The sequence below is a fragment of the Petromyzon marinus genome, chromosome 1 (genome assembly GCF_048934315.1).
Source record: "Petromyzon marinus isolate PM22_M1 ecotype Great Lakes invasive population chromosome 1, UKy_Petmar_22M1.pri1.0, whole genome shotgun sequence".
Classification (NCBI taxonomy): domain Eukaryota; kingdom Metazoa; phylum Chordata; class Hyperoartia; order Petromyzontiformes; family Petromyzontidae; genus Petromyzon; species Petromyzon marinus.
The window spans coordinates 17,309,622-17,333,705 of NC_133667.1; the positions used below are offsets into that span (position 1 = coordinate 17,309,622).

General features: G+C 54.1%; 2 protein-coding genes across 2 annotated transcripts; both read left to right on the plus strand.

The window, feature by feature from the left end:
* On the plus strand, positions 1-21,239 carry LOC116941685 (prostaglandin E2 receptor EP3 subtype-like). Its single transcript, XM_076065336.1, has 5 exons — positions 1-214; positions 14,580-15,960; positions 16,065-16,125; positions 16,335-16,460; positions 17,746-21,239. The coding sequence occupies exons 2-5, from the start codon at positions 14,867-14,869 to the stop codon at positions 18,259-18,261; spliced, it is 1,797 nt and encodes a 598-aa protein (XP_075921451.1). The 5' UTR covers positions 1-214; positions 14,580-14,866; the 3' UTR covers positions 18,262-21,239.
* Positions 21,238-23,254, plus strand: LOC142924110 (uncharacterized; the record flags this gene model as incomplete). The annotated part of the gene is made up of 1 exon (XM_076065789.1): positions 21,238-23,254. A coding segment is annotated over one exon (1,218 nt), but the record flags the coding sequence as incomplete, so codon positions are not given.
* Positions 23,255-24,084: the final 830 nt, after the last annotated feature.

Genomic DNA, 24,084 nt, shown 5'->3' on the forward strand with positions numbered 1-24,084 from the left:
AGTTTTTTGGGGTTCCTCCATTCGGACGCCGCGGCTGCGATGCGGGGGTCCAGGGACCACGCGGCCTGAGTCACTCACCAGAGTCACTCACCAGAGTCACTCACCAGAGTCCCTCACCAGAGTCACTCACTCGCTGAGGTCTCACCCGAGTCCCTCACCCGAGGGTGTACACAGGCAGGCGGAGCTGGGTGCACGGCTCGCTATCAACATCTGGGTGAGTGTCTGGTGAGTGAGGGGTGAGTGTCTGGTGAGTGAGTAAGTGGTGTGTCCAGCTAGTGGGTGGTGAGTGTCTAGTGAGTGGGTGGTGAGTGTCTGGTGAGTGAGGGGTGAGTGTCTGGTGAGTGAGGGGTGAGTGTCCGGTGAGTGTCTGGTGAGTGAGGGGTGAGTGTCCGGTGAGTGTCTGTTGAGTGAGGGGTGAGTGTCTGGTGAGTGAGGGGTGAGTGTCTGGTGAGTGAGAGGTGAGTGTCTGGTGAATGAGGGGTGAGTGTCTGGTGAGTGAGGGGTGAGTGAGGGGTGAGTGTCTGGTGAGTGTCTGGTGAGTGAGGGGTGAGTGTCTGGTGAGTGAGGGCTGAGTGTCTGGTGAGTGTCTGGTGAGTGAGGGGTGAGTGTCTGGTGAGTGAGAGGTGAGTGGTGAGTGAGTGAGTGAATGGTGTGTCCGGTGAGTGTCTGGTGAGTGAGTGGTGAGTGAGTGGTGTGTCCGGTGAGTGTCTGGTGAGTGTCTGGTGAGTGAGTGGTGAGTGAGTGGTGAGTGTCCGGTGAGTGTCTGGTGAGTGGGTGGTGAGTGTCTGGTGAGTGTCTGGTGAGTGAGGGGTGAGTGTCTGGTGAGTGAGTGAGTGGGTATTGTCTAGTGATTGGCGAGTGTCTGGTGAGTGAGTGGTGTGTCCAGCTAGTGGGTGGTGAGTGTCTGCTGAGTGAGTGGGTATTGTCTAGTGATTGGTGAGTGTCTGGTGAGTGAGTGGGTATTGTCTAGTGATTGGTGAGTGTCTGGTGAGTGAGTGGGTATTGTCTAGCAAGCGGTGAGTTGAGAGGTGAGTGTCGCGCGCGTGGTGAGTCGTGAATGATGTCAAAACTCACCACTATCAGCAAACGAGGTGAACCATCATCACCGTCATCGCTAGACGAGGTGATCCATCACCGTCATGGCTAGACGAGGTGATCCATCACCGTCATGGCTAGACGAGGTGATCCATCACCGTCATGGCTAGACGAGGTGATCCATCACCGTCATCGCTAGACGAGGTGATCCATCACCGTCATCGCTAGACGAGGTGATCCATCACCGTCATCGCTAGACGAGGTGATCCATCACCGTCATCGCTTGACGAGGTGATCCACACCGTTATCGCTAGACGAGGTGATCCATCACCGTCATCGCTAGACGAGGTGATCCATCACCGTTATCGCTAGACGAGGTGATCCATCACCGTCATCGCTAGACGAGGTGATCCATCACCGTCATCGCTAGACGAGGTGATCCATCACCCTCATCGCTTGACGAGGTGATCCATCACCGTCATCGCTAGACGAGGTGATCCATCACCGTCATCGCTAGACGAGGTGATCCATCACCGTCATCACTAGACGAGGTGATCCATCACCGTCATCGCTAGACGAGGTGATCCATCACCGTCATCGCTTGACGAGGTGATCCATCATCGTAATCGCTTGACGAGGTGATCCATCACCGTCATCGCTAGACGAGGTGATCCATCACCGTCATCGCTAGACGAGGTGATCCATCACCGTCATCGCTAGACGAGGTGATCCATCACCGTCATCGCTAGACGAGGTGATCCATCACCCTCATCGCTTGACGAGGTGATCCATCACCGTCATCGCTAGACGAGGTGATCCATCACCGTCATCGCTAGACGAGGTGATCCATCACCGTCATCACTAGACGAGGTGATCCATCACCGTCATCGCTAGACGAGGTGATCCATCACCGTCATCGCTTGACGAGGTGATCCATCATCGTAATCGCTTGACGAGGTGATCCATCACCGTCATCGCTTGACGAGGTGATCCATCACCGTCATCGCTAGACGAGGTGATCCATCACCGTCATCGCTTGACGAGGTGATCCATCACCGTCATCGCTAGACGAGGTGATCCATCACCGTCATCGCTTGACGAGGTGTCTCCTCCTTGTGGCGAGTGCTGGTCGTTGCTGGTCGTCTTCAGCGGTGTATACATGACGTCATACGTGGAATTTCACGTTCCCCTGCCGGGGCCCGGTCATACGTGAATCATAACAGCTGCAGTCGCCACGTGGTACCTATTTTATCCACCGCGGGGGTGGTGATGATGATGATGGTGGTGTTGTGGTGATGATGTTGTAATGATAGTGGTGTTGTGCTGCTGCTGCTGATGATGATGATAGTGGCGTTGTGCTGATGATAATGATGATAGTGGTGTTGTGGTGATGATGGTGGTAGTGTTGTGGTGATGATGATGATGGTGGTGTTGTGGTGATGATGATGATGGTGTTGTGGTGATGATGATGGTGGTGTTGTGGTGATGATGATGATGGTGGTGTTGTGGTGATGATGATGATGGTGGTGTTGTGGTGATGATGATGATGGTGGTGTTGTGATGATGATGATGGTGGTGTTGTGGTGGTGATGATGGTGGTGTTGTGGTGATGATGATGATGATAGTGGTGTTGTGGTGATGATGATGATGATGGTGTTGTGGTGATGATGATGGTGGTGTTGTGGTGATGATGATGGTGGTGTTGCGGTGATGATGATGATGGTGTTATGATGATGATGGTGTTGTGGTGATGATGGTGCTGTTTTGGTGATGATGATGATGGTGGTGGTGGTGTTTTGGTGATGATGATTGTGGTGTTGTGGTGATGATGTTGATGGTGGTGTTTTGGTGATGATGTTGGTGGTGGTGTTTTGGTGATGATGGTGGTGTTGTGGTGATGATGGTGGTGTTTTGGTGATGATGATGATGGTGGTGTTGTGATGATGGTGGTGTTTTGGTGATGATGATGGTGGTGTTGTGGTGGTGGTGGTGATGATGGTGGTGGTGTTTTGGTGATGATGGTGGTGTTGTGGTGATTATGATGATGATGATGGTGGTGTTGTCGTGATGATGATGGTGGTGGTGTTTTGGTGATGGTGATGATGATGGTGGTGGTGTTTTGGTGATGATGGTGGTATTGTGGTTATTATGATGATGGTGGTGTTGTGGTGATGATAATGATGATGGTGGTGTTGTCGTGATGATGGTGGTGGTGCTGGTGCTTTGGTGATGATGGTGTTGTGGTGATTATGATGATGATGATGGTGGTGTTGTGGTGATGATGATGTTGGTGGTGTTTTGGTGGTGGTGGTGATGATGATGATGGTGTTTTGGTGATGGCGATGTCGTGATGATGATCACGGAGGAGTGGTGATGATGCGTGGGAGGAGGTGGTGCTGATGGGGGTGGGGGGGTAGTGGTGCTAATGGGTCTCATTAGGCACATGAGCTCTATGCTGTTAACAATCTGTGAGCTCATAGCGACGTCTGATCACGATAAGGACTGCGTGGGATAATGAGTGCGCGTGTGTCAGTGTGTCAACAAAGGCGGCCGGGTGCTGGCCACTCACACCACACTCGTGTGCCGTCTCCGGCCTTCGGAGGTGCTTACTCGCTAACAGCACTTGCCCCAACAGTCTGTTAAGGCTACACGCGGTATCTTTGTCTTCGTGTGTAGAGCCGACCGAGTTTATGAGTCGCATAGATCGGCCGTGGAGAGACAAAGGCGGCCGGGCGTGGTTCTGGCCACCCACCCCCGCCTTGCACCGTCACGGCCTTCATAGTTTTCTCGCTTGCAGCGCTTGCACCCATCGTGTTCTGTTCGAGGCTACACGGCGGGATCTTCGTCTTAGGCTACACGGCGGGATCTTCGTCTTCGTCTTGTTTGGTGAACTCGGTCCTGGCATCCCCTAGGTCCACTCAGCCGTAAAATTAGTACCTTGTACTACGTGTAAACATCAACACTGGGGGATACAAAGGCGGCCGGGAGTGGTGCTGGCCACAACACCCCCCCCCTCCCCCCACCTCGCTCGCGGTTCCAGCCTGAATAGGAGCTGGCTAACATCACTTTTCCCAACAGCCTGTGTCGCCTATACGTGGAAACTTTATCTTTGTGTTAGTGTGTAAAGTCGACTTCATAGGTGCTCGCTAAAAGCACTTGCCCCAACAATCTGTTCAGGCTATACGGGGGATCTTTGTCGTGAAGGGAGCGGTAGTGTAGCGGTTAACGCGCTGCGCTACGAACCCGGCGACCTGAGTTCGATTCCGGCTCAGGCCAACACCGGTGACGATTGTCTGAACCGGTCCTGGGCCTCCCCTAGGTCGACTCAGCCTCAAATGAGTACCTGGTAAGGTGTGTAGTAAACATCGCCACTGGGGGAGACAAAGGCGGCCGGGCGTGCTGCTGGCCACCCACCCCCTCGTGTGCCACCGTGCCGGCCTTCATAGGTGCTGGCTCACAGCACTTGCCCCAAACAGCCCGTTGAGGCCTTACGGGGGAATCTTCATCTTTGAGTCGACCTCGAGGATATGTGTAAGCATCTGCCCTGGGGAGACAAAGGCGGCCGGGCGCGCCGTCGGCTACAACATCGCTTGCAGCGCCCTCGCCGGCCTTAATAGGTGCTCGCTAACAGCACTTAATACGTGCTCGCTAACAGCACTTAATACGTGCTCGCTAACAGCACTTAATAGGTGCTCGCTAACAGCACTCTGGCCAAGGTCACCCGGGGGCATATTTGGTCTTTATCTTCGTGCGCGCGAGACCGCAACAACAAATAAACTCCTTTTAAAAAATAAAGTTTTGTTTTTAAACAACGGTTTTATTTTAAAGTGCACTAAACAGTAAATAAGTCGATTGGACAACGGGAAGTGGGACGACGTGGCGGGGCCTGCTTCTTGGGCGAGGCGATTCCAGAGTTTAGGGACGGCGGCGTTTTTTTGACCTAGCCAAATAAATATTGAATTAATGAGCCGCCCATACAAAATGTGAATTGCTTTAAAAGAGCCAATCAATCGATGAATTGATGCATTGTCACCGGATCTGAGTACGTGTGCAAAATTTGGAATTCGCTGATTACAACATTTGACCGCGACAAACATCGGAGTCAAGTGAAGTCAAAACCTCAACCCGGAGCGTCGCGCTCCGGCAGACAAGCTCCTTCAAGAGACAACGGCGCGTCGACGTTTCGGGTCAGCGGCCCTTCGAGATGAGAGACCCGCGCCCGTCCTCACAGCTCAGGCGAGCTCCTCCGCACGAGAAACCAGATCGGAGGCAACCGAATCGGAATGGGCGCCCGACAAACAACCTTCCTTACAGGAACACGTGCGAATGACGCTGAACTTAAACTACGTTCATTTGAAGCCTTCGTGACGGCAGGACCCCACACTCTTTGGGTCTGTCGGTAAAGTCACGTAGGTGGAAAAATAAAACAAAATTAAAAAATGTAATAGATCACGATGTTTCGATCGCAACAGAAGCGGCCGTCCTCAGGCGGAAAAAAATTATCCAGCAGTTCCACTGCTGGATTTCTTTTTCCACTGCTGGATTTCTTTTTCCACTGCTGGATTTCTTTTTTCTGCCTAAGGACGAGCGCTCGTGTTGCGATCGAAACGTCGTGATCTATCATTTTGTTTTATTTCCCTACCTACGCGACTTTAACGAAAGCATCAAAGATTATTTAAACTACGTTTCTATTTTATTTGCCCGTTAGTCGCTCACCAAGCTGCGTCGAGATATTTTTTTTTTATGTTCAGCAGCGACCCTGGCCATCACGAATGATAGCCGCTTAACGAAGTTGCTGGCTCATCATCATCATCATCCATCATCATCATCCATCGTCGTCGTCGTCGCCACGTGGAATTATATAGCAGCAGGCAAACAACTCGAGACGCTTGATTCTTAACGTGGTTGGGGGGAACAATTCGGAGAGAAAAATCCACGCGACCACGGGGATGGAGGGAGGGAGAGACGCGCAAACGCCTCCAAAAAGTAGAGCAGCAGGCGTCAGGGTCGGGTTCAGACACCGCGATCTCCTGCATACCAGGCGAGGGAGTTAACATCCCGCCACCGCGGCGCCCCCAATTAAACTCCCTCGAACGAAACCGTTTCATATCGCAAATTACATTTGACCGCGCATAAATATTGATTATTCGGCCGATAATTACCGGGGTAATAATCTGCACTCCGCGTGGCCTCCTGTAATCGAGAAAGTGCTGCGCTGAAATCACTCCCCACGCGGGCCTGCCTGCCTGCCTGCGTGGGCAGCGGTGGCGCTGCAATTAGCGTGCCGTTGTCTGCCTTCACAGGGTTGCTAGCAGCTCGCTATCAGCACTTGCCCCAACAGTCTGCCCAGGCTACACGGGGGGCCTTTGTCTTTGTGCGTGACACTTGGGAGCGGTGGTCGTAGTCACGGAACCCCGGCGAGCTGGGTTCGATTCCCCGCTCACGGCCACCAACACCACCAGCGACGCTTGTCTGAACCGGTCCTGGGGCTCCCCTGAGGTCGACTCAGCCTCAAATGAGTACCTGGTGCGGTGTGTAGTAAACATCGCCACTGGGGGGACAAAGGCGGCCGGGCGTGGTGCTGGCCACCCACCCCCTCGTGTGCCGTGCCGGCCTTCATAGGTGCTCGCTAACAGCACTTGTCTCTACAGTCTGTTAAGGCTACACGGGGGATCTTTTTTTTGTTGTGGCGTTGCGCTGGCACAGGTGAAGAAGAAGAATTATAATTTTTATCTCTAAAAAAATCAGGTCTGGCAAGTGTTGTGTGTGGGGTCAGGGGTCAATGTTTACAAAACTGATCGCAAACACAGGCCCATCACCACCACCACCACACCACTACCACCACCGCTACCACATCACCGCAGCATCCACATCACGACCAGACCATAACAACGTATAAACGACCCAATGCCCGATCCACAAATACGAAGGAGGCATCACAGCGGTACTCTCCGCTGCTCCAGACGTGGTTATTTGACCTTTTGACCACGTGAATGTGAAATTGTAGTCGTTGCATTTACATCAGCGGCTAGACGAAAGAAGAAGATCACCACCCCATCTGCAGCAAACACCGTCACCATCGCAGCATCACCATCCAGTTGAACACGTAGGCTTTCGCGACCAATATTCATAATAAAGGTTTTTGGGTTAGATCGCGTAAGCATAAATGTGCCAAAACCCTCCACCACCCGACACAGCCAATCATCAAGGGATTTGTCACGTAAACAAAACGCCAAATGGTTACTACTTCAGCCCACAACTTTTACAATTTGAGGAGTACGCCGTTTCGCTGGTAAATTACATCCAGGATCATCGGGCGATTTGCCAGAATAGTGAAGCATTCCACCTGCTTCAGGTCTTAAATAGTTCAGCAGGACGACGTCATCACCTGAACCCAATCAGGTGCAGATATCAGAGGGGGTGGGGGGCTATTGTAATAATATAATAGGTTTTTAATTAGTTTATTAGTATGTGTTTCCTCTATAAGGAATTGTAATATGTATTATTTCATAATACGCTTCCAAGCCGCACTTAGCCTGTAGCTGACAGAGCGGTTCAAGTTATTTGTATTTCTCTCAGTTTCAATGAATTATCTCATTAGTCTTGGCCAGTAATAATTAGTTTTACACAACACTTCAACGTTGTCAAAATGAATTGAGTGTCCTTGTTGGCAAGCATGTTCTGCAACTGCCGACAGTTGTTTTTGAGAGTATTTCATATTACGTCCCGTTTGTCAAATGTAGCATCTGCCACATACTCAATTTTAATCCGATACACACCTGTTGACAATTTCGGCAAGTCATCTTTAGTACAAGATGCTAGTTTTAAAATTTTGTATACCGTACCAAATCTCACTTTAATGTTTTGCTTTTGCAAAACACGGGCTAATTTGTCAGTAACTCCAGCGATATATGGCATTTTAATTGTTTTGATAATCTGATCACTTTCAGCAGTATTGTTGTTCGGTCTTGGTTTGGCATTGAATGCTCTGTTAATTTGAGCATCATTGTAGCCATTCAATCGTAGCGCTTCTTTAACATGTTTAATCTCCCTCCTTAGACTTTCACCATCTGACACTGTTTTAGCCCGATGTATGAGGGTCCTGATGAGAGAGGATTTCTGTGGGGTGATGATGCGAATCGGCCTTCAGATAGCCTTCAGTGTGCGTTCTCTTTCGGTAAACGCTGTGTGTTATTGTACCATTTAGGCTGCGTCTGAGCAAAATATCACCATCCACACCACACCAAACCCAACCACACCATCCCACGCCGAGAGAGGGAGGCTGGGTGTGAGTGAGTGGGTCGGTGAGTCAGTGGGTGGGTGAGTGGGTTTGACTCGTGAGTGGATGGATAGGTAGGTGGGTGAAATTAGTGGGTGCGTGAGTGGTGTGTGGGTCAGTGGTAGGGTGGGTGGGTAGGTGGATGAGTGGGTGGGTCGGTCGCAGAATGGTTGGGTAGGTGGATGAGTGGGTGGGCGGGCGGGCGAGGGTATGGGTTGGTGGCTGGGTGGATTTATAAGTGAGTGAGTGAAGTGGGTGAGTGGATAAGTGGGTGGTGGTTTAGTGGATGGGTGGGTGAGTGAGTGGGTGGATTAATGAGTTGGTAGGTCGCTAAGGGGTGTCCGTGACTCGACGAGATTTGAACCTCTTCTCCACTTTGTGGTCAATGTTCCCGTCGTGTCGCGACCGCTGGATGCGCGGATGGACATGGACACATTCGCGCTGTGTTATCGTTTTTCCTTGTATCGCGAGCTCCCTTCATAGCAGTCGGGGTCACACCCAGAGCTTCATACCCCTGCAACTCATCACAGGAATCTCCCCCCCGCCCCCCACCAGTTCAGAGAACCCCCCCACCGCCACCCCAGAACACGAGGGGCCCAACCTACGCAGGAAAAGTTGCGAGCGGACGAATGCTCACATCAGGGAACTTACTCTCCAAGGCGAATCGTGTCAAGAACGTTGCACCGGATGGATACGTTCGCATGTTATACGCAGCTCTTCCTTCAAAGTCGCAGTTATTCGACAGTTGTGATAGTGTGTGTGTGGGGGTCTGTGTCCGTGTGTGTGCCGTAGTGTTCTTCGTGCTTTCGGAGTCCCTGACCCAATGCTCATGATCATTAAGGACCTTCATGATGGTGAGCGGGCCCGGGTAAAACTACGTGGCCGGGAGTCGGAGCCATTCCCTGTTCACCTTGGGGTGCGACAGGGATGTCCTCTGGCTCCCACATTATTTAACATCTATTTCGACCACGTAGTTCGTGAAGCCCTATCGGTGAGCTCCTCCGGCAGGCAAGGCTGCGTTGACTGGGTCATGTAGCCCGCATGCCCAGCCACCGCATGCCTAAACAGCTTTTGTTTGGCCGGATCTAGGGGGCTAAACGGGCTAGAGAAGAGATGGAGTGATGTGGTACAGGAGGATGTGGAGCTGAGTGGACTTTCCGATGACTGGTACCAGTGGTGTCAAGATCGGCCTCTGTGGAGGAGGCTCGTGAAGGACGCTGCTGGGCAGTTGGAGGCAGTCGCCCTCTAACAACAACGGAGGGCGGAGGAGCGACGCTCACAACAACGAGCGGAGCGCCGGGTGGCTAAAGCACAGCAGGTTGGCACAGTAGGGGGCACAGGTGGTGTATCAGCACCTGGGTCAGCCCTGTGACCTCCTGCCAGCGGGCGTTCGACACTTCACGTGGCCTCAACGTGCACCTAGCCTGGCACAAGCGTCGTGGTGACGTCACCGCCACTTAGTGGTGAATGGCGGTTGTTGTTGCCGTAGTGTAGCGGTTAGCGCTACGCTGCGCTACGAACCTGGCGACCCGGGTTCGATTCCCGCTCACGGCCAACACCGGTGATGATTATCTGAACCGGTCCTGGGCCTCCCCTAGGTCGACTCAGCCTCAAATGAGTACCTGGTGCAGTATGTAAACATCGCCACTAGGGAGACAAAGGCGGCCGGGCGTGGTGCTGGCCACCGCTCTTCCCACGTGTAGACAAACGGAACGTTCGATGCAGCCTGCACGATGCAGTCAGCTCTCGCCCAATGCCCACCGTCGGTGAATAGTCCACCCTTCTTCCGGTGAATAGTCCACCCTTCGACCAGTGAATAGTCCACCCTTCTTCCGGTGAATAGTCCACCCTTCGACCAGTGAATAGTCCACTCTTCTACCGGTGAATAGTCCCTTCGACCGGTGAATAGTCCACCCTTCTTCTGGTGAATAGTCCACTCTTCTACCGGTGAATAGTCCACCCTTCTTCCGGTGAATAGTCCACTCTTCTACCGGTGAATAGTCCACCCTTCTTCTGGTGAATGAATGTGAACTCCACCTTCCGCCCCCCCCCCACCCCCCCCCCCCTGTACGGGATAGAGTGTTCTCCCCTCGCACGCGTGGGTTTCTCTGGGCGCTCCGTTTTCCTCCCACACGTGTACACGCGCTCATTAATGGCGCCGGTGACACCTTCATATATAGGGGATTGCAGAGCTTGGAGGGCAATTGTTGGTGACGTGGGCTCCTCACCATCACGTGGCTGCTGCTGCTGCCTCCCCACTCCTCGTCTCTGGTTCCTCCTCCTGGCGCCTCTGAGTCGTCCTCTCTCTCTCTCTCTGAGTCGTCCTCTCTCTCTGAGTCGTCCTCTCTCTCTCTGAGTCGTCCTCTCTTTCTCTGAGTCGTCCTCTCTCTCTGAGTCGTCCTCTCTCTCTGAGTCGTCCTCTCTCTCTCTGAGTCGTCCTCTCTCTCTCTCTGAGTCGTCCTCTCTCTCTGAGTCGTCCTCTCTCTCTGAGTCGTCCTCTCTCTCTGAGTCGTTCTCTGAGTTGTCCTCTCTCTGAGTCGTCCTTTCTCGCTGAGTCGTCCTCTCTCTCTAAGTCGTCCTCTCTCTCTGAGTCGTCCTCTCTGTCTCTCTGAGTCGTCCTCTCTCTGAGTCGTCCTCTCTCTCTGAGTCGTCCTCTCTCTCTGAGTCGTCCTCTCTCTCTAAGTCGTCCTCTCTCTATGAGTCGTCCTCTCTCTCTCTGAGTCGTCCTCTCTCTCTGAGTCGTCCTCTCTGTCTCTGAGTCGTCCTCTCTGAGTCGTCCTCTCTCTCTGAGTCGTCCTCTCTGTCTCTCTCTGAGTCGTCCTCTCTCTCTGAGTCGTCCTCTCTCTCTGAGTCGTCCTCTCTCTCTAAGTCGTCCTCTCTGTCTCTCTGAGTCGTCCTCTCTCTGAGTCGTCCTCTCTCTCTGAGTCGTCCTCTCTCTCTCTGAGTCGTCCTCTCTCTAAGTCGTCCTCTCTCTCTGAGTCGTCCTCTCTCTCTGAGTCGTCCTCTCTCTAAGTCGTCCTCTCTCTCTCTCTGAGTCGTTCTCTCTCTGAGTCGTTCTCTCTCTGAGTCGTCCTCTCTCTCTGAGTCGTCCTCTCTCTCTCTGAGTCGTCCTCTCTCTCTGAGTCGTCCTCTCTCTCTCTGAGTCGTCCTCTCTCTCTCTGAGTCATCCTCTCTCTCTGAGTCGTCCTCTCTCTCTCTGAGTCGTTCTCTGAGTCGTTCTCTCTCTCTCTGAGTCGTCCTCTCTCTCTCTGAGTCGTCCTCTCTCTCTGAGTCGTCCTCTCTCTCTGAGTCGTCCTCTCTCTCTGAGTCGTCCTCTCTGTCTCTCTCTGAGTCGTCCTCTCTCTCTGAGTCGTCCTTTCTCTCTCTGAGTCGTCCTCTCTCTAAGTCGTCCTCTCTCTCTGAGTCGTCCTCTCTCTCTGAGTCGTCCTCTCTGTCTCTGAGTCGTCCTCTCTCTCTGAGTCGTCCTCTCTCTCTGAGTCGTCCTCTCTCTAAGTCGTCCTCTCTCTCTAAGTCGTCCTCTCTCTCTCTGAGGCGTTCTCTCTCTCTGAGTCGTTCTCTCTCTCTGAGTCGTCCTCTCTCTTTGAGTCGTCATCTCTCTCTCTGAGTCGTCCTCTCTCTCTGAGTCGTCCTCTCTCTCTCTGAGTCGTCCTCTCTCTCTCTGAGTCGTCCTCTCTCTCTGAGTCATCCTCTCTCTCTCTGAGTCGTCCTCTCTCTCTGAGTCGTTCTCTGAGTCGTTCTCTCTCTCTGAGTCGTCCTCTCTCTCTCTGAGTCGTCCTCTCTCTCTGAGTCATCCTCTCTCTCTGAGTCGTCCTCTCTCTGAGTCGTCCTCTCTCTAAGTCGTCCTCTCTCTCTGAGTCGTTTTCTCTCTCTCTGAGTCGTTCTCTCTCTGAGTCGTCCTCTCTCTTTGAGTCGTCCTCTCTCTCTCTGAGTCGTCACCTCTCTCTGAGTCGTCCTCTCTCTCTCTGAGTCGTCCTCTCTCTCTGAGTCGTCCTCTCTCTCTCTGAGTCGTTCTCTCTCTCTGAGTCGTTCTCTCTCTCTGAGTCGTTCTCTCTCTCCCTGAGTCGTCCTCTCTCTCTCTGAGTCGTTCTCTCTCTCTGAGTAGTTCTCTCTCTTCTCTCTGAGTCGTCCTCTCTCTGAGTCGTCCTCTCTCTCTGAGTCGTTCTCTCTCTGAGTCGTTCTCTCTCTCTGAGTTGTTCTTTCTCTCCCTGAGTCGTCCTCTCTCTCTGAGTCGTCCTCTCTCTCTGAGTCGTTCTCTCTCTCCCTGAGTCGTCCTCTCTCTCTCTGAGTCGTCCTCTCTCTCTGAGTCGTCCTCCCTAACTCTGAGTCGCCCTCTCTCTCTCTGAGTCGCCCTCTCTTCCTGAGTCGTCCTCTCTCTCTCTTAGTCGTCCTCTCTCTCTGAGTTGTCCTCTCTCTCTCTAAGTCGTCATCTCTCTCTCTGAGTCGTCCTCTCTCTCTGAGTCGTCCTCTCTCTCTGAGTCGTCCTCTCTCTCTGAGTCGTCCTCTCTCTCTGAGTCGTCCTCTCTCTCTCTCTCTCTGAGTCGTCCCCCCTCTCTCTGAGTCGTCCTCTCTCTCTGAGTCGTCCTCTCTCTCTCTGAGTCGTCCTCCCTCTCTCTGAGTCGTCCTCTCTCTCTCTGAGTCGTCCTCTCTCTCTCTGAGTCGTCCTCTCTTCCTCTCTCTATGACAGCGAACGAACACATTGCACGGTCACGGTGTCCGTAGTGAGGTCAAAGTGTCCGTAGTGATGTCACAGTGTCAGTCGTGATGTCACAGTGTCCGTAGTGATGTCACAGTGTCCTTACTGAAGTCACAATGTCCGTAGTGAAGGCACCATGTCCGTAGTGAGGTCACCATGTCCGTAGTGAGGTCAAAGTGTCCGTAGTGATGTCACAGTGTCCGTAGTGATGTCACAGTGTCCATAGTGATGTCACAGTGTCCTTTCTGAAGTCACAATGTCCGTAGTGAAGTCACCGTGTCCGTAGTGAGGTCACCATGTCCATAGTGACGTCACAGTGTCCGTAGTGAAGCCACCATGTCCATAGTGAGGTCACCATGTCTGTAGTGACGTCACAATATCCGTAATGATGTCACCGTGTCCTTAGTGAAGTGACCGTGTCCGTAGTGAAGTCACCGTGTCCGTAGTGAAGCCACCATATCCATAGTGAGGTCACCATGTCCGTAGTGACGTCACAATGTCCGTAGTGATGTCACCGTGTCCTTAGTGAAGTGACCATGTCCGTAGTGAAGCCACTGTGTGCGTAGTGAGGTCACCATGTCCGTAGTGAGGTCACCGTGTCCATAGCGAGGTCACAGTGTCAGTAGTGAGGTCACCGTGTCCATAGCGAGGTCACCGTGTCGGTAGTGAGGTCACCATGTCCTTAGTGATGTCACCGTATCCATAGCGAGGTCACCGTGTCAGTAGTGAGGTCACCGTATCCGTTGTGATGTCACCGTTTCCGTCGTGAGGTCACCATGTCCGTCGTGAGGTCACCATATCCATAGCGAGGTCACCGTGTCGGTAGTGAGGTCACCGTATCCGTCGTGATGTCACCGTTTCCGTCGTGAGGTCACCATGTCCGTCGTGAGGTCACCGTATCCATAGCGAGGTCACCGTGTCGGTAGTGAGATCACCGTGTCGGTAGTGATGTCACCGTTTCCGTCGTGAGTCCACCGTGTCGGTAGTGAGGTCACCGTATCCGTCGTGATGTCACCGTATCCATAGCGAGGTCACCGTGTCGGTAGTGAGGTCACCGTATCCGTCGTGATGTCACCGTTGTCCGTCGTGAGGCCACCGGTCACACTGGGGGCCATCTCTGGGCCTCCCAGCCGGGAACCGTCCTGATAGTCTCGAGACTCGGTGACGCTTTTCCTGGGAGCTAAAATAAAAATAATACAACATAGTAAATAAATAATACGGCCGGATTTACGTCTGCGCCAGGGGGGGAGTAAGGGCTGTGCGCTCCGGGGATTTAGGGAATGCGTCGAGGGTTAGGGCCGCAGGATTTACGTCCTGCGAGAGTTGCTGCGGGATAGAATATCGACTCGGAGGGGGCCAACGCCGAAGGGGCTCGCGGTGCGCGTGAATCTCCGCGCTGGCACGCGGGAGAGCTGAGCTCGGCCCTTAGGGGAAGGCGTCGCCGGGCTGCGAAGCACTCCGGCTGCGATGTCGGGGTGCCTCTGCGGGGGCCACGTGCATCTCCCACCACCCCCCACACCGCTCCTAACAAGTGATACCCCCCACCACCACCACCACCACCTTTCTGGCCAGGTTCGGCTTTGTCGGGACCCCGAGTCGGTGGGAGGACGCGAAGGGGACGAGGAAGAGGAGGAGAAGGCGTGAAGAGGAGCAGAGGAGGAGAAGGAGGAGGAGGAGGAGGGTTAGAAGAGGAGAAAGAGGTGACGGGAGGAGGGAGACCGGCACACGAGGGCATGGAGTGCAAGGAGGGAGGAGAATGAGAAGAGGAGGCAACGTCTACACCACGATAACGACGACGACGACGAGGAGGAGGACTTGAGAGTAGCGAGGAGGAGGAGGAGCAGGAGGCAGGGTCGAGGATGGGCGACTCGCCCGGCGGCCATGCCGTCTCCCTGCCCCCGCCGCCGCTGGAGCCGCCCGGCCACCCCAACGCCACCTCGGTTGCGGCGTGCGGCCCGGCGGGGCCGCTGGAGCCGGGCCGCTCCCTCGGCACGTCGCTCGCCTTCATGCTGCTCGGCACCAGCAGCAACCTGGCGGCGCTGCTCGTGGTGGGGCGCCTCTACCGGCGCTTCCGCTCGCGCTCGCGCGCCTCCTTCCTGGTGTTCGCCGGCGGGCTGGTGTTCACCGACATGAGCGGGCAGGTCATCACCGGCGCGCTGGCGGCGCGGGCCTACGGCGCGGGCCTCCGCTGGGAGGAGATCGACGACGGCGCCGGCTCGCTGTGCCGCTTCTTCGGCACGTGCATGGTGTTCTTCGGCCTGGCGCCGCTCGCCCTCGGCACGGCGATGGCGGCCGAGCGCTGCGTGGGCGTCTCCCTGCCGCTGCGCTTCGCCGCCCGCGTGACGGCGCGCGGGGCCCGCCGGGCCGTGCTGGCCGCGTGGGCCGCCGTGCTGGCGCTCGCGGCGCTGCCCGCCCTCGGCGCCGGGGCCTACGTGCGCCACTTCCCCGGCTCGTGGTGCTTCGTGGACATGCGCGGCCAGGCCGGCGGCGGCGGCGGGTGGCCGGCGCTGGCGTCCGCGCTGCTCTTCTCGACCGTGGGCCTGGCCTGCCTGGCCGCGTCCCTCGTGTGCAACACCATCACCGTGGTGAACCTGGCCAGGGCCCGCCGGAGGCTGTGGTGCGGGGAGCGGCGCTCGTCCGTCACGTCGGCGCGGAGGCCGCACGACGTGGAGATGGCGGTGCAGCTGGTGGCCATCATGCTCGTCGCCACCGTGTGCTGGAGCCCCTTCCTGGCGCGTGCTCGCACAGCCACGCTCGCCCACGCTCACCATGACGCTCACGGCGACAATCACCACGACGCTCACCTAAACGCTCACCATCACACTCAGCCACAGGTTTTAACAGATGGAGATTCGTCCACAGTTGCTCTACCGCCTTTTCCTGCCGAGCCTCCACAGCACTGGCTGATGACAGGCGTGCACCACCACCACCCTGTGACCCCTGGCTGTGACCCGTGACCCCTGGCTGTGACCCATGACCCCGTGACCTTCGGGCGTGAACCCCGGCCGTAGTCACGTTGATTTTTCTCCGGGCCCGCCAGTTTTTCCCTATAATCAGCGTCACGCGTTCAGAGTATTTGGCTGCTGCTATCAATTTCCGAGCGACGAAAATGAGCCCAGTGCGTTGAGATATAATTCGTGATAGCCAGCTGGCTTCTGAAAAAGAGCTATACAGCTTAGTGGGGCTTACCTGGTAAAATTAAAAATAGTTTTAGTTTAGTGACCCATGACCCCTGGCCGTGCCCCCTGGCCATGACCCCGAGACCCCTGATCGTGACCTCTGGCCGTGACCCCTGCCCCTGACACCTGGCCATGACCCCGTGTGCAGGTGACTGTCGCCATGATGGCATGGCGCTACTTCTGGGAGCCGGAGCCGGCACCGGACTGCGTCTTCCTTCGCAGCGCCGACAAGGAGCGGTTCCTCCTGCTGCTCAGATTTGCCTGCAGTAATCAGGTGCTCACCACTACCACTCACCATCACTCACCACCACTCAGCACCACCACTCAGCACAGGTGCTTATTGTCACCACCGCCACCACCACTTACTACCACTCAAGCAGGTGCTCACCACCACCACTCACCACCACCACTCACCACCACTCAGCACAGGTGCTTATTGTCACCACCGCCACCACCACTTACTACCACTCAAGCAGGTGCTCACCACCACCACTCACCACCACTCAGCACAGGTGCTTATTGTCACCACCGCCACCACCACTTACTACCACTCAAGCAGGTGCTCGCCACCACCATTCACCACCACTCAGCACAGGTGCTCATTCTCACCACCACTCGCTACCACTCAACTAGTGGCCGACCACCGGTAACCACCACTAACCACCACTCAGCACCACTCGCGATAGGAGCTCACCAATCACAACAACCACCGCTCGCCAACGCTCACCAACACTCTCCCAGGTGCTCACCTTCACCACCAAGTAATTTTTTGAAATAAAGTTACGGCAACGGGGACACATATAAATCAGCGCAAAAAATGTAAATGCAACTGCGCCGTCATCACAAAGTGTTGACGGTGCTGTCCGTTGCTGGCGCGCGACGTTCCGGGCCTTTGGGCCTCCGGCAGGGCCTTCGGGCCTTCTGGCCCTGTGCTCAACAGCCGTGTCGCTACCCAGGAAGGCGGTGGTTAAAAGAAAAGCTCAGTGGGCCTCACCTGCAAATAAAACATTTTTTAAATCGTTTTATTTGTATACTTTGCACTGCTATCGTGTTTTTTGTAATTGTGTTTGTTGTTGTAACGTTCTGAGTGCCCCAAATTGACATCTGTTAACAAAGAGCTTCGTAGCTCATTGGATTCCTCCAGTATAAATAAATATTCTCTTTATGATATCGAGGAATGCATCCGAGGGTATTGTTGTTGCTTGGTTGTTGGTTTACCGTCAAACAACGTCAACGATAAATTAAAACTTTTTTATTTTACCAGGTAAAGCCCACTGAGCTGTATAGCTCTTTTTCAGAAGCTACCTGACCACAAATGATAGCCCGACGAAGTGTTTATCACGTTGAAGTTTATAGCAGCTACCTCGCCTGGTATACACGCGTCTATCTCAATGTGGAGGGAAAAACCCAGAGGGCCCGGAGAAAAATCCACGCGACCATGGGGAGAGAAGCACGCAAACGCCAAATATCCAGGCGTCGTCAGGGTCGGGATCGAACCCACGACCTCCTGCATGCCAGGCGAGGTAGTTAACATCCCGCCACCGTGTACTCCACCGCAGGTGCTCGACCCCTGGGTGTACATCCTGCTCCGGCGCGCTGTCCTCCGGGCCCTGTGCGGCCTCCTGGGCCGCCGCCTGCCATCGCCCCACAAGATGGGCTCGCTGCTCTCCAGCCTGCGCCGCAGCCTCTCGACGGACCCCACCCGTGGACCCTCCACCCGGAGCCCACGCAGCCCCCCAAGGGGGGCTGATTGCCCCACCTCAGAGAATCTGTGGGGTTATGGAGGCCCCGGGCCAAGGCATCGCGCCACCACGGCGATGGTCGTCAACCCTGAGCTGCTGGAAGGGGACGAGGAGGAGGTGGAGGAGGTGGAGGGGGAGAAGGAGGAGGAAGGAACCATTGAGCCTCCTCAGCCAGGATCTCCTGGAGTCCGTGGGATGGGGGGCCCCGGACAGGAGGAACTGGGGGCCCATGCAGGGGCCCACCCCGGGCAGGGGTCGCCAGCGCAGGGGACGCCGGGTGCAACGCCGGGCACCTGCAGGGACGAGGAAGCCGTGGGCCGGGGGTCACGGTAAAGGAGGGAGACGGGACGATGGTGGAGAGGCGACGGTGAGGGAGGTCGCGGTGGGGAGGTCACGGTGAAGAGAGTCACGGTGAGAAAGCGCCACTGTGTGGCAAGGTCAAGGTGAAAAAGGTCACGGCGAAGAGGTCACAGCCTCCGGGAGAGGAACTGTTGTCGTCGTTGGACGTAGAGTGGAGGCACCCAGGAGATGGGAGCACGGCGCGGAGAGGGCCTGAGAGGGCCTGAGAGAGCCTGAGAGAGGACCTGAGAGGGCCTGAGAAGACCTGAGAGAGGACCTGAGAAAACCTGAGAGGGCCTGAGAGAGCCTGAGAGGGCCTGAGAGAGCCTGAGAGGGCCTGAGAGAGGACCTGAGAAGATCTGAGAGGGCCTGAGAGAGCCTGAGAGAGCCTGAGAGGGCCTGAGAGAGCCTGAGAGGGCCTGAGAGAGCCTGAGAGGGCCTGAGAGGGCCTGAGAGAGCCTGAGAGAGCCTGAGAGGGCCTGAGAGAGCCTGAGAGGCCCTGAGAGGGCCTGAGAGGGCCGTACGGGACTAAGGGAGGAGGTGCGGGGTAGGGAGGGTGGTTGGCTAGAGCACGTGACGGTCAATCAAACAATAACGCTGACCCTAATCAACCAGACGTGAGTACTTAGTGCGAGCCATAATCCTAACCAACTAACTAACGAGACACTGGTACTAGGTCTCCCCCTAACTTTAACCACCCAGGCACTCATAATGGCTCTAACCCTAACCAACTACTGTAGGACCATCCCTTCCACAGACCATATTCCTCAACCAATCACCCAGCCAGCCATGGTTCTACCTCTACCCCTAACCCCGTCTGCTTATTTTCAGTTCTCGTGGTTTCAGCGCCCCATGTACAGCCTAGCCTGGCACAAGCACCGCGGCGACATTACCGCTCAGTCATTTGCCGAACGGCCCCATGCCATTGTTGTTACCATTGTTGTTGTGTTGACACGTAGTAGAGCTTTCGCGACCAACATTCATGATAGAGGTTTTTTGGTTTAGATCGCACAAGCATAAATGTGTCGTTAAACCCACCACCACCCGACACAGCCAACCAGTAAGGTTTGTCGCGTAAAAAAAACGTGGCCAATTCGTTACTAGTTCAGCAATACTTCTGTGCTGGAGAGTAAGCCACAGTGTTATCAATTTGAGTCCCATGTGACCTTTTTGCCAGTATCAAAGTATGAAAAATAAGAATAGGTTTTATCCTTTCTGGCAATAAAACAGGTGGTGTTAAGATGTTCAAACACAAAATAGCTGCTCAACTCGAGCTCTAAATGCTCTGATACGTGTGGCATTGCCCTTGCGCTGTTCGCCTTTTGGCATTCTCTGGTCTGACGCTGGTGAGACTCGGCCCTAAAGAAGGCTGGTGTCTCTGGTGTCGGCCAATCAGTCTCAGAGACAATGCCGTATATTATCAGAGCCATGTTTGTTTGCATGTTCACCACAACTACTGCATGTGGTTAATGTCGACTTGATTCCTTGCAAAAAGGTTTATCTATTTTGGTGTTTGAACACCTTAACACCTCCTACTTTATTGCCAGAAAGGGTACAATTCTATTCTTGTTTTTCACAATTTTGGTACCGTGACTTTTTGCCGGTAATTACATCCAGCACCAACACGCGATTTTGCCCGATGGTTGGCTGTGTCGGGTTGTAGCGGGTTTAAAAACACATTTACACTTACGCGATCTAACCCCAAAAATCCTTTGTTGTGTTGTTGTGTTGTTAGTGTTGTCGTTGTTGTGTTGTCGTTGTTGCTGCTGCTGCTGCCGTTGCGAAGTGAGCATGGGGGCGATGTGTGGATATTAAACCCTGCGTGTCGGTGGTGGGTTTTGCCGTGCATTGTACGGCAAGTCCTCTATCAACGCGCTACTGCTGTTGCTGGTAGTAGTCGTCGTAGTAGTAGGTGTTTGACACCTAGGAGGCTTTCGCGACCAATAGTAATCATACTCGAGGCGGTTGGGGTAGATGCGCGTAAGTACGATTCGGCCACAGTCGCCCGACGATGATGCTGGATGCAATCGCCAGCCAAACGTCGTGGATTTTCTCTCCAACGCACAAAACCCGGCAAGTGCTGAAGTGCTCGTAACTAATTGGCCACAAACCCTTACCGGTTGGCTGTGTCGGGTGGTGGCGGGTTCAATGACACATTCATGCTCACGCGATCTGACCCAAAAAAATAGAACCCTGATTATGGATCGGAGTCGGTGGCCAGCCGAGGAGTGCCGCCCAAAAGCGAACAGCGCGTCGAGCGATAAACAATGACGTAATAACGACAACGTATTGACGTGGGTTTTTTTCCCCCCCACCTGATGATGATTGCTTGTGTTGCAATCTAAACGTCGTGATTTAATTTATTTTATTTTATGCCTACGTGACTTCACCGAAAGAACCAAAGAGTACGAATGTCACAATGATAACGTAATAACGATAACTGATAACAAATAACGTAATTACTTAATAACGATAACGTGATAATGATAACGTAACGGCGGTATAACGGCACTCATTCCTCGTTATAATGGAGTGTGTTCCTCGTTATAACGGAGTGTGTTTCTCGTTATAACGGAGTGTGTTCCTCGTCATAACGGAGCGTGTTCCTCATTATAACGGAGTGTGTCCCTCGTTATAACGGCGCGCGTTCCGCTTTGTGCAAAAAGTGTTCCTTGATGGAAGAAGAAGCAGCAGGAGCAAATTATCGCGAATACTTGTCTCGAGTGTGAACACCGGCGTGGTAAGCGAGGACTTGCCGTATTAGCAGCGAGGCGATTGTGACGGACACAGCCCCTGGATCCTCTGTCCAGACTCTAAGCAAGGGAGACCCGGGGGTGGTGACTATGCTGGTGTGATGATGAGTCTAAAAGTTGTCTCGTTCCCCATGTGCGAGTGTGTGTGTGTGTGCTGTGGTCGCAACGCTGCCCGTAGATCGGGTCACGTTTGCTTTGAACAACAGTTCCCTAAAAACAACAGTTGCCGGTTCCCCGGGAACAACAGTTGCCGGTTCCCCGGCAACAACAGTTGCCAGTTCCCCGAGAACAACACTTGCCGGTTCCCCGGGAACAACAGTTGCCGGTTCTCCGGGAACAACAGTTGCCAGTTCCCCGGGAACAACAGTTGCCGGTTCTCCGGGAACAACAGTTGCCAGTTCCCCGGCAACAACAGTTGCCAGTTCCCCGAGAACAACAGTTGCCGGTTCCCCGGGAACAACAGTTGCCGGTTCTCCGGGAACAACAGTTGGCAGTTTCCCGGGAACAACAGTTGCCGGTTCTCCGGGAACAACAGTTGGCAGTTCCCTGGGAACAACAGTTGGCAGTTCCCCGGGAACAACAGTTGCTGGTTCCTCGGGAACAACAGTTTCCAGTTCCCCAGGAACAACAGTTGCCGGTTCCCCGGGAACAACAGTTGGCAGTTCCCCGGGAACAACAGTTTCTAGTTCCCCGGGAACAACAGTTGCCGGTTCTCCGGGAACAACAGTTGCCAGTTCCCCGGGAACAACGGTTGCCGGTTCTCTGGGAACAACAGTTGCCAGTTCCCCGGCAACAACAGTTGCCAGTTCCCCGAGAACAACAGTTGCCGGTTCCCCGGGAACAACAGTTGCCGGTTCTCCGGGAACAACAGTTGGCAGTTCCCCGGGAACAACAGTTGGCAGTTCCCCGGGAACAACAGTTGCCGGTTCTCCGGGAACAACAGTTGGCAATTCCCCGGGAACAACAGTTGGCAGTTCCCCGGGAACAACAGTTGCCGGTTCTCCGGGAACAACAGTTGGCGGTTCCTCAGGAACAACAGTTGTCGGTTCTCCGGGAACAACAGTTGGCGGTTCCTCAGGAACAACAGTTGCCGGTTCCCCGGAAACAACAGTTGCCGGTTCCCCGAGAACAACAGTTGCCGGTTCCCCGGGAACTGTTGCCGGTTCCCCGAGAACAACAGTTGCCGGTTCCCCGGCAACAACAACAACAGTTGCCGGTTCCCCGGGAACAACAGTTGCCGGTTCCCCGGGAACAACAGTTGCCGGTTCCCCGGCAACAACAGTTGCCGGTTCCTCGGGAACAACAGTTGCCGGTTCCCCGAGAACAACAGTTGCCGGTTCCCCGAGAACAACAGTTGCCGGTTCCTGCCACGACGAGCGAAGGCCGAGTGCTGGTTTGTTTCCGTGCGCGCGTGTGTCCTGTGCGTCGTTCGTAACTCTGTCGCGTTTGTTGTTTGTTGTTGTTGTGTTTTGTGACGAGGTTTGATCGTAACTCGTGACGGTGGTCTTCCCTTCCTTCCTTGTTGTCAATTTCGCGACTGCAGTTTTTGTTGTTGCTGTTGTTGTGTGCGATGAGCTGGTCACCGCGTCGTTTTGCAGAGCTTACTGGAGACCTGGGAGACGTATGAAGGCTATGACGGTGGGAGTTGTAGTTTTGAGGGTGCCGATGTGTAACTTGCGCACGCGTGTGTGTCTGTGGTGCTGCGTGTCTGTGCATCAGTGTACGTGGGGGGGGGAGCGGTGGCGCAGCGGTTAGCGCTACGCTGCTCTACGAACCCGGCGGTCCGAGTTCGAATCCTGCTCACGGACGCTTGTCTGAACCGGTCCTGGGCCTCCCCTAGGTCTACTCTGCGTCAAATGAGTAGCTGGTGCGATGTGTAGTAAACATCGCCACTGGGGAGACAAAGACAGCCGGGAGGGCGTGGTGTCGGCCTTCATGGGTGCCCGCTAACAGCCCTTGCCCCGACAGTCCATTAAGGCTATACGGGGGATATTTGTCTTTGTCGTGGTGCTGGCCACCCACCCCCTCGTGCGCCGCGCTTCGTCGGTGCTGCTACTCGCTAACAGCACTTGCCCCAACCGCCTGCAAAGGCTATATGGGGGATGCTTGTCTTTGTCGTGGGTGTGTTCACGCGTAACACGAATGTACCCTCCCTTGTGCAGGGGAGCTGTTAAATGACAGCAAGTAGGCTACATCAACTGTGAAATGAACGAGAAACACATGTATAAATTGTCCACGTGGCGTGTGTGTGTGTGTTGGTGTGTGTCTGTGTGCGTTTGTATGTCTGCGGGTGTCCCTGCATTTCCAGGAGCCTCTGTGTGAGTAATTTGGCAATTGCCGGCGAACCTCACAATCCGGTTTAATAGCAAGCGCAGTTCGAGCGAGTCTACGGATCTTCGTACGGAGCGAATGGGGGTCTCCGACTACATGCGCGGCTTTCCTTTTAAGACCATCTATGGAGTGCGTGAGCGAGTCTGTCACCCAAGTATTGACCACGGACGGTCGACTCAAAGACTGGCAGGGCATCTCGAGTCGGGTTGGTTTTTTTTAAATATTTAAACAACAAAAAATAAACCAAAAGTGGCATTTCCAGATTGTCTTCGCGGGTTTTAATGACGGGGATATATTTTGGTGGGGCCCTCTCTTTCCCAGAACGATTTCCACACGCGGGGCTCTTTCCCAGAAATACTTGGACGGGATAAAGGTCAGGTCCAGTCCCGTTTGCTGACGGAATTAAACGTAAAAATATATATTCTTGGTTCTTTCGGTAAAGTCACGTAGAAGGGAAGCAATAAAATAATTAAAAAATATATAAAACAATATTGTTTTATATTTTTTTTATTGTTTCCCTTCTACGTGACTTTACCGAAAGAACCAAGAATATGAATCCCTGCAGTCACGAAAGCTTTAAATCAAAAGTAAAAATATATATTACACGAAACGACAAAATGTTAAATTACGGCGGGGGGTTTAATTTCCCACATCTTTGCAACCAAAAATAAATCACTCCGTCTGACATTGTTTATCAATTTACTTCTGCTTGACCTGAAATCATAATGTTGGG

What these genes read in the sequence shown, in the direction of transcription:
- LOC116941685 (XM_076065336.1), top strand. Translation starts at nt 14,867, where the DNA reads ATGGGCGACTCGCCCGGCGGCCATGCCGTCTCCCTGCCCCCGCCGCCG. An exon ending in GTGACCCCTGGCTGTGACCC is followed by an intron (nt 15,961 to 16,064) that starts GTGACCCCTGGC and finishes CCCTATAATCAG; the next exon opens with CGTCACGCGTTCAGAGTATT. An exon ending in GATTTGCCTGCAGTAATCAG is followed by an intron (nt 16,461 to 17,745) that starts GTGCTCACCACT and finishes ACTCCACCGCAG; the next exon opens with GTGCTCGACCCCTGGGTGTA.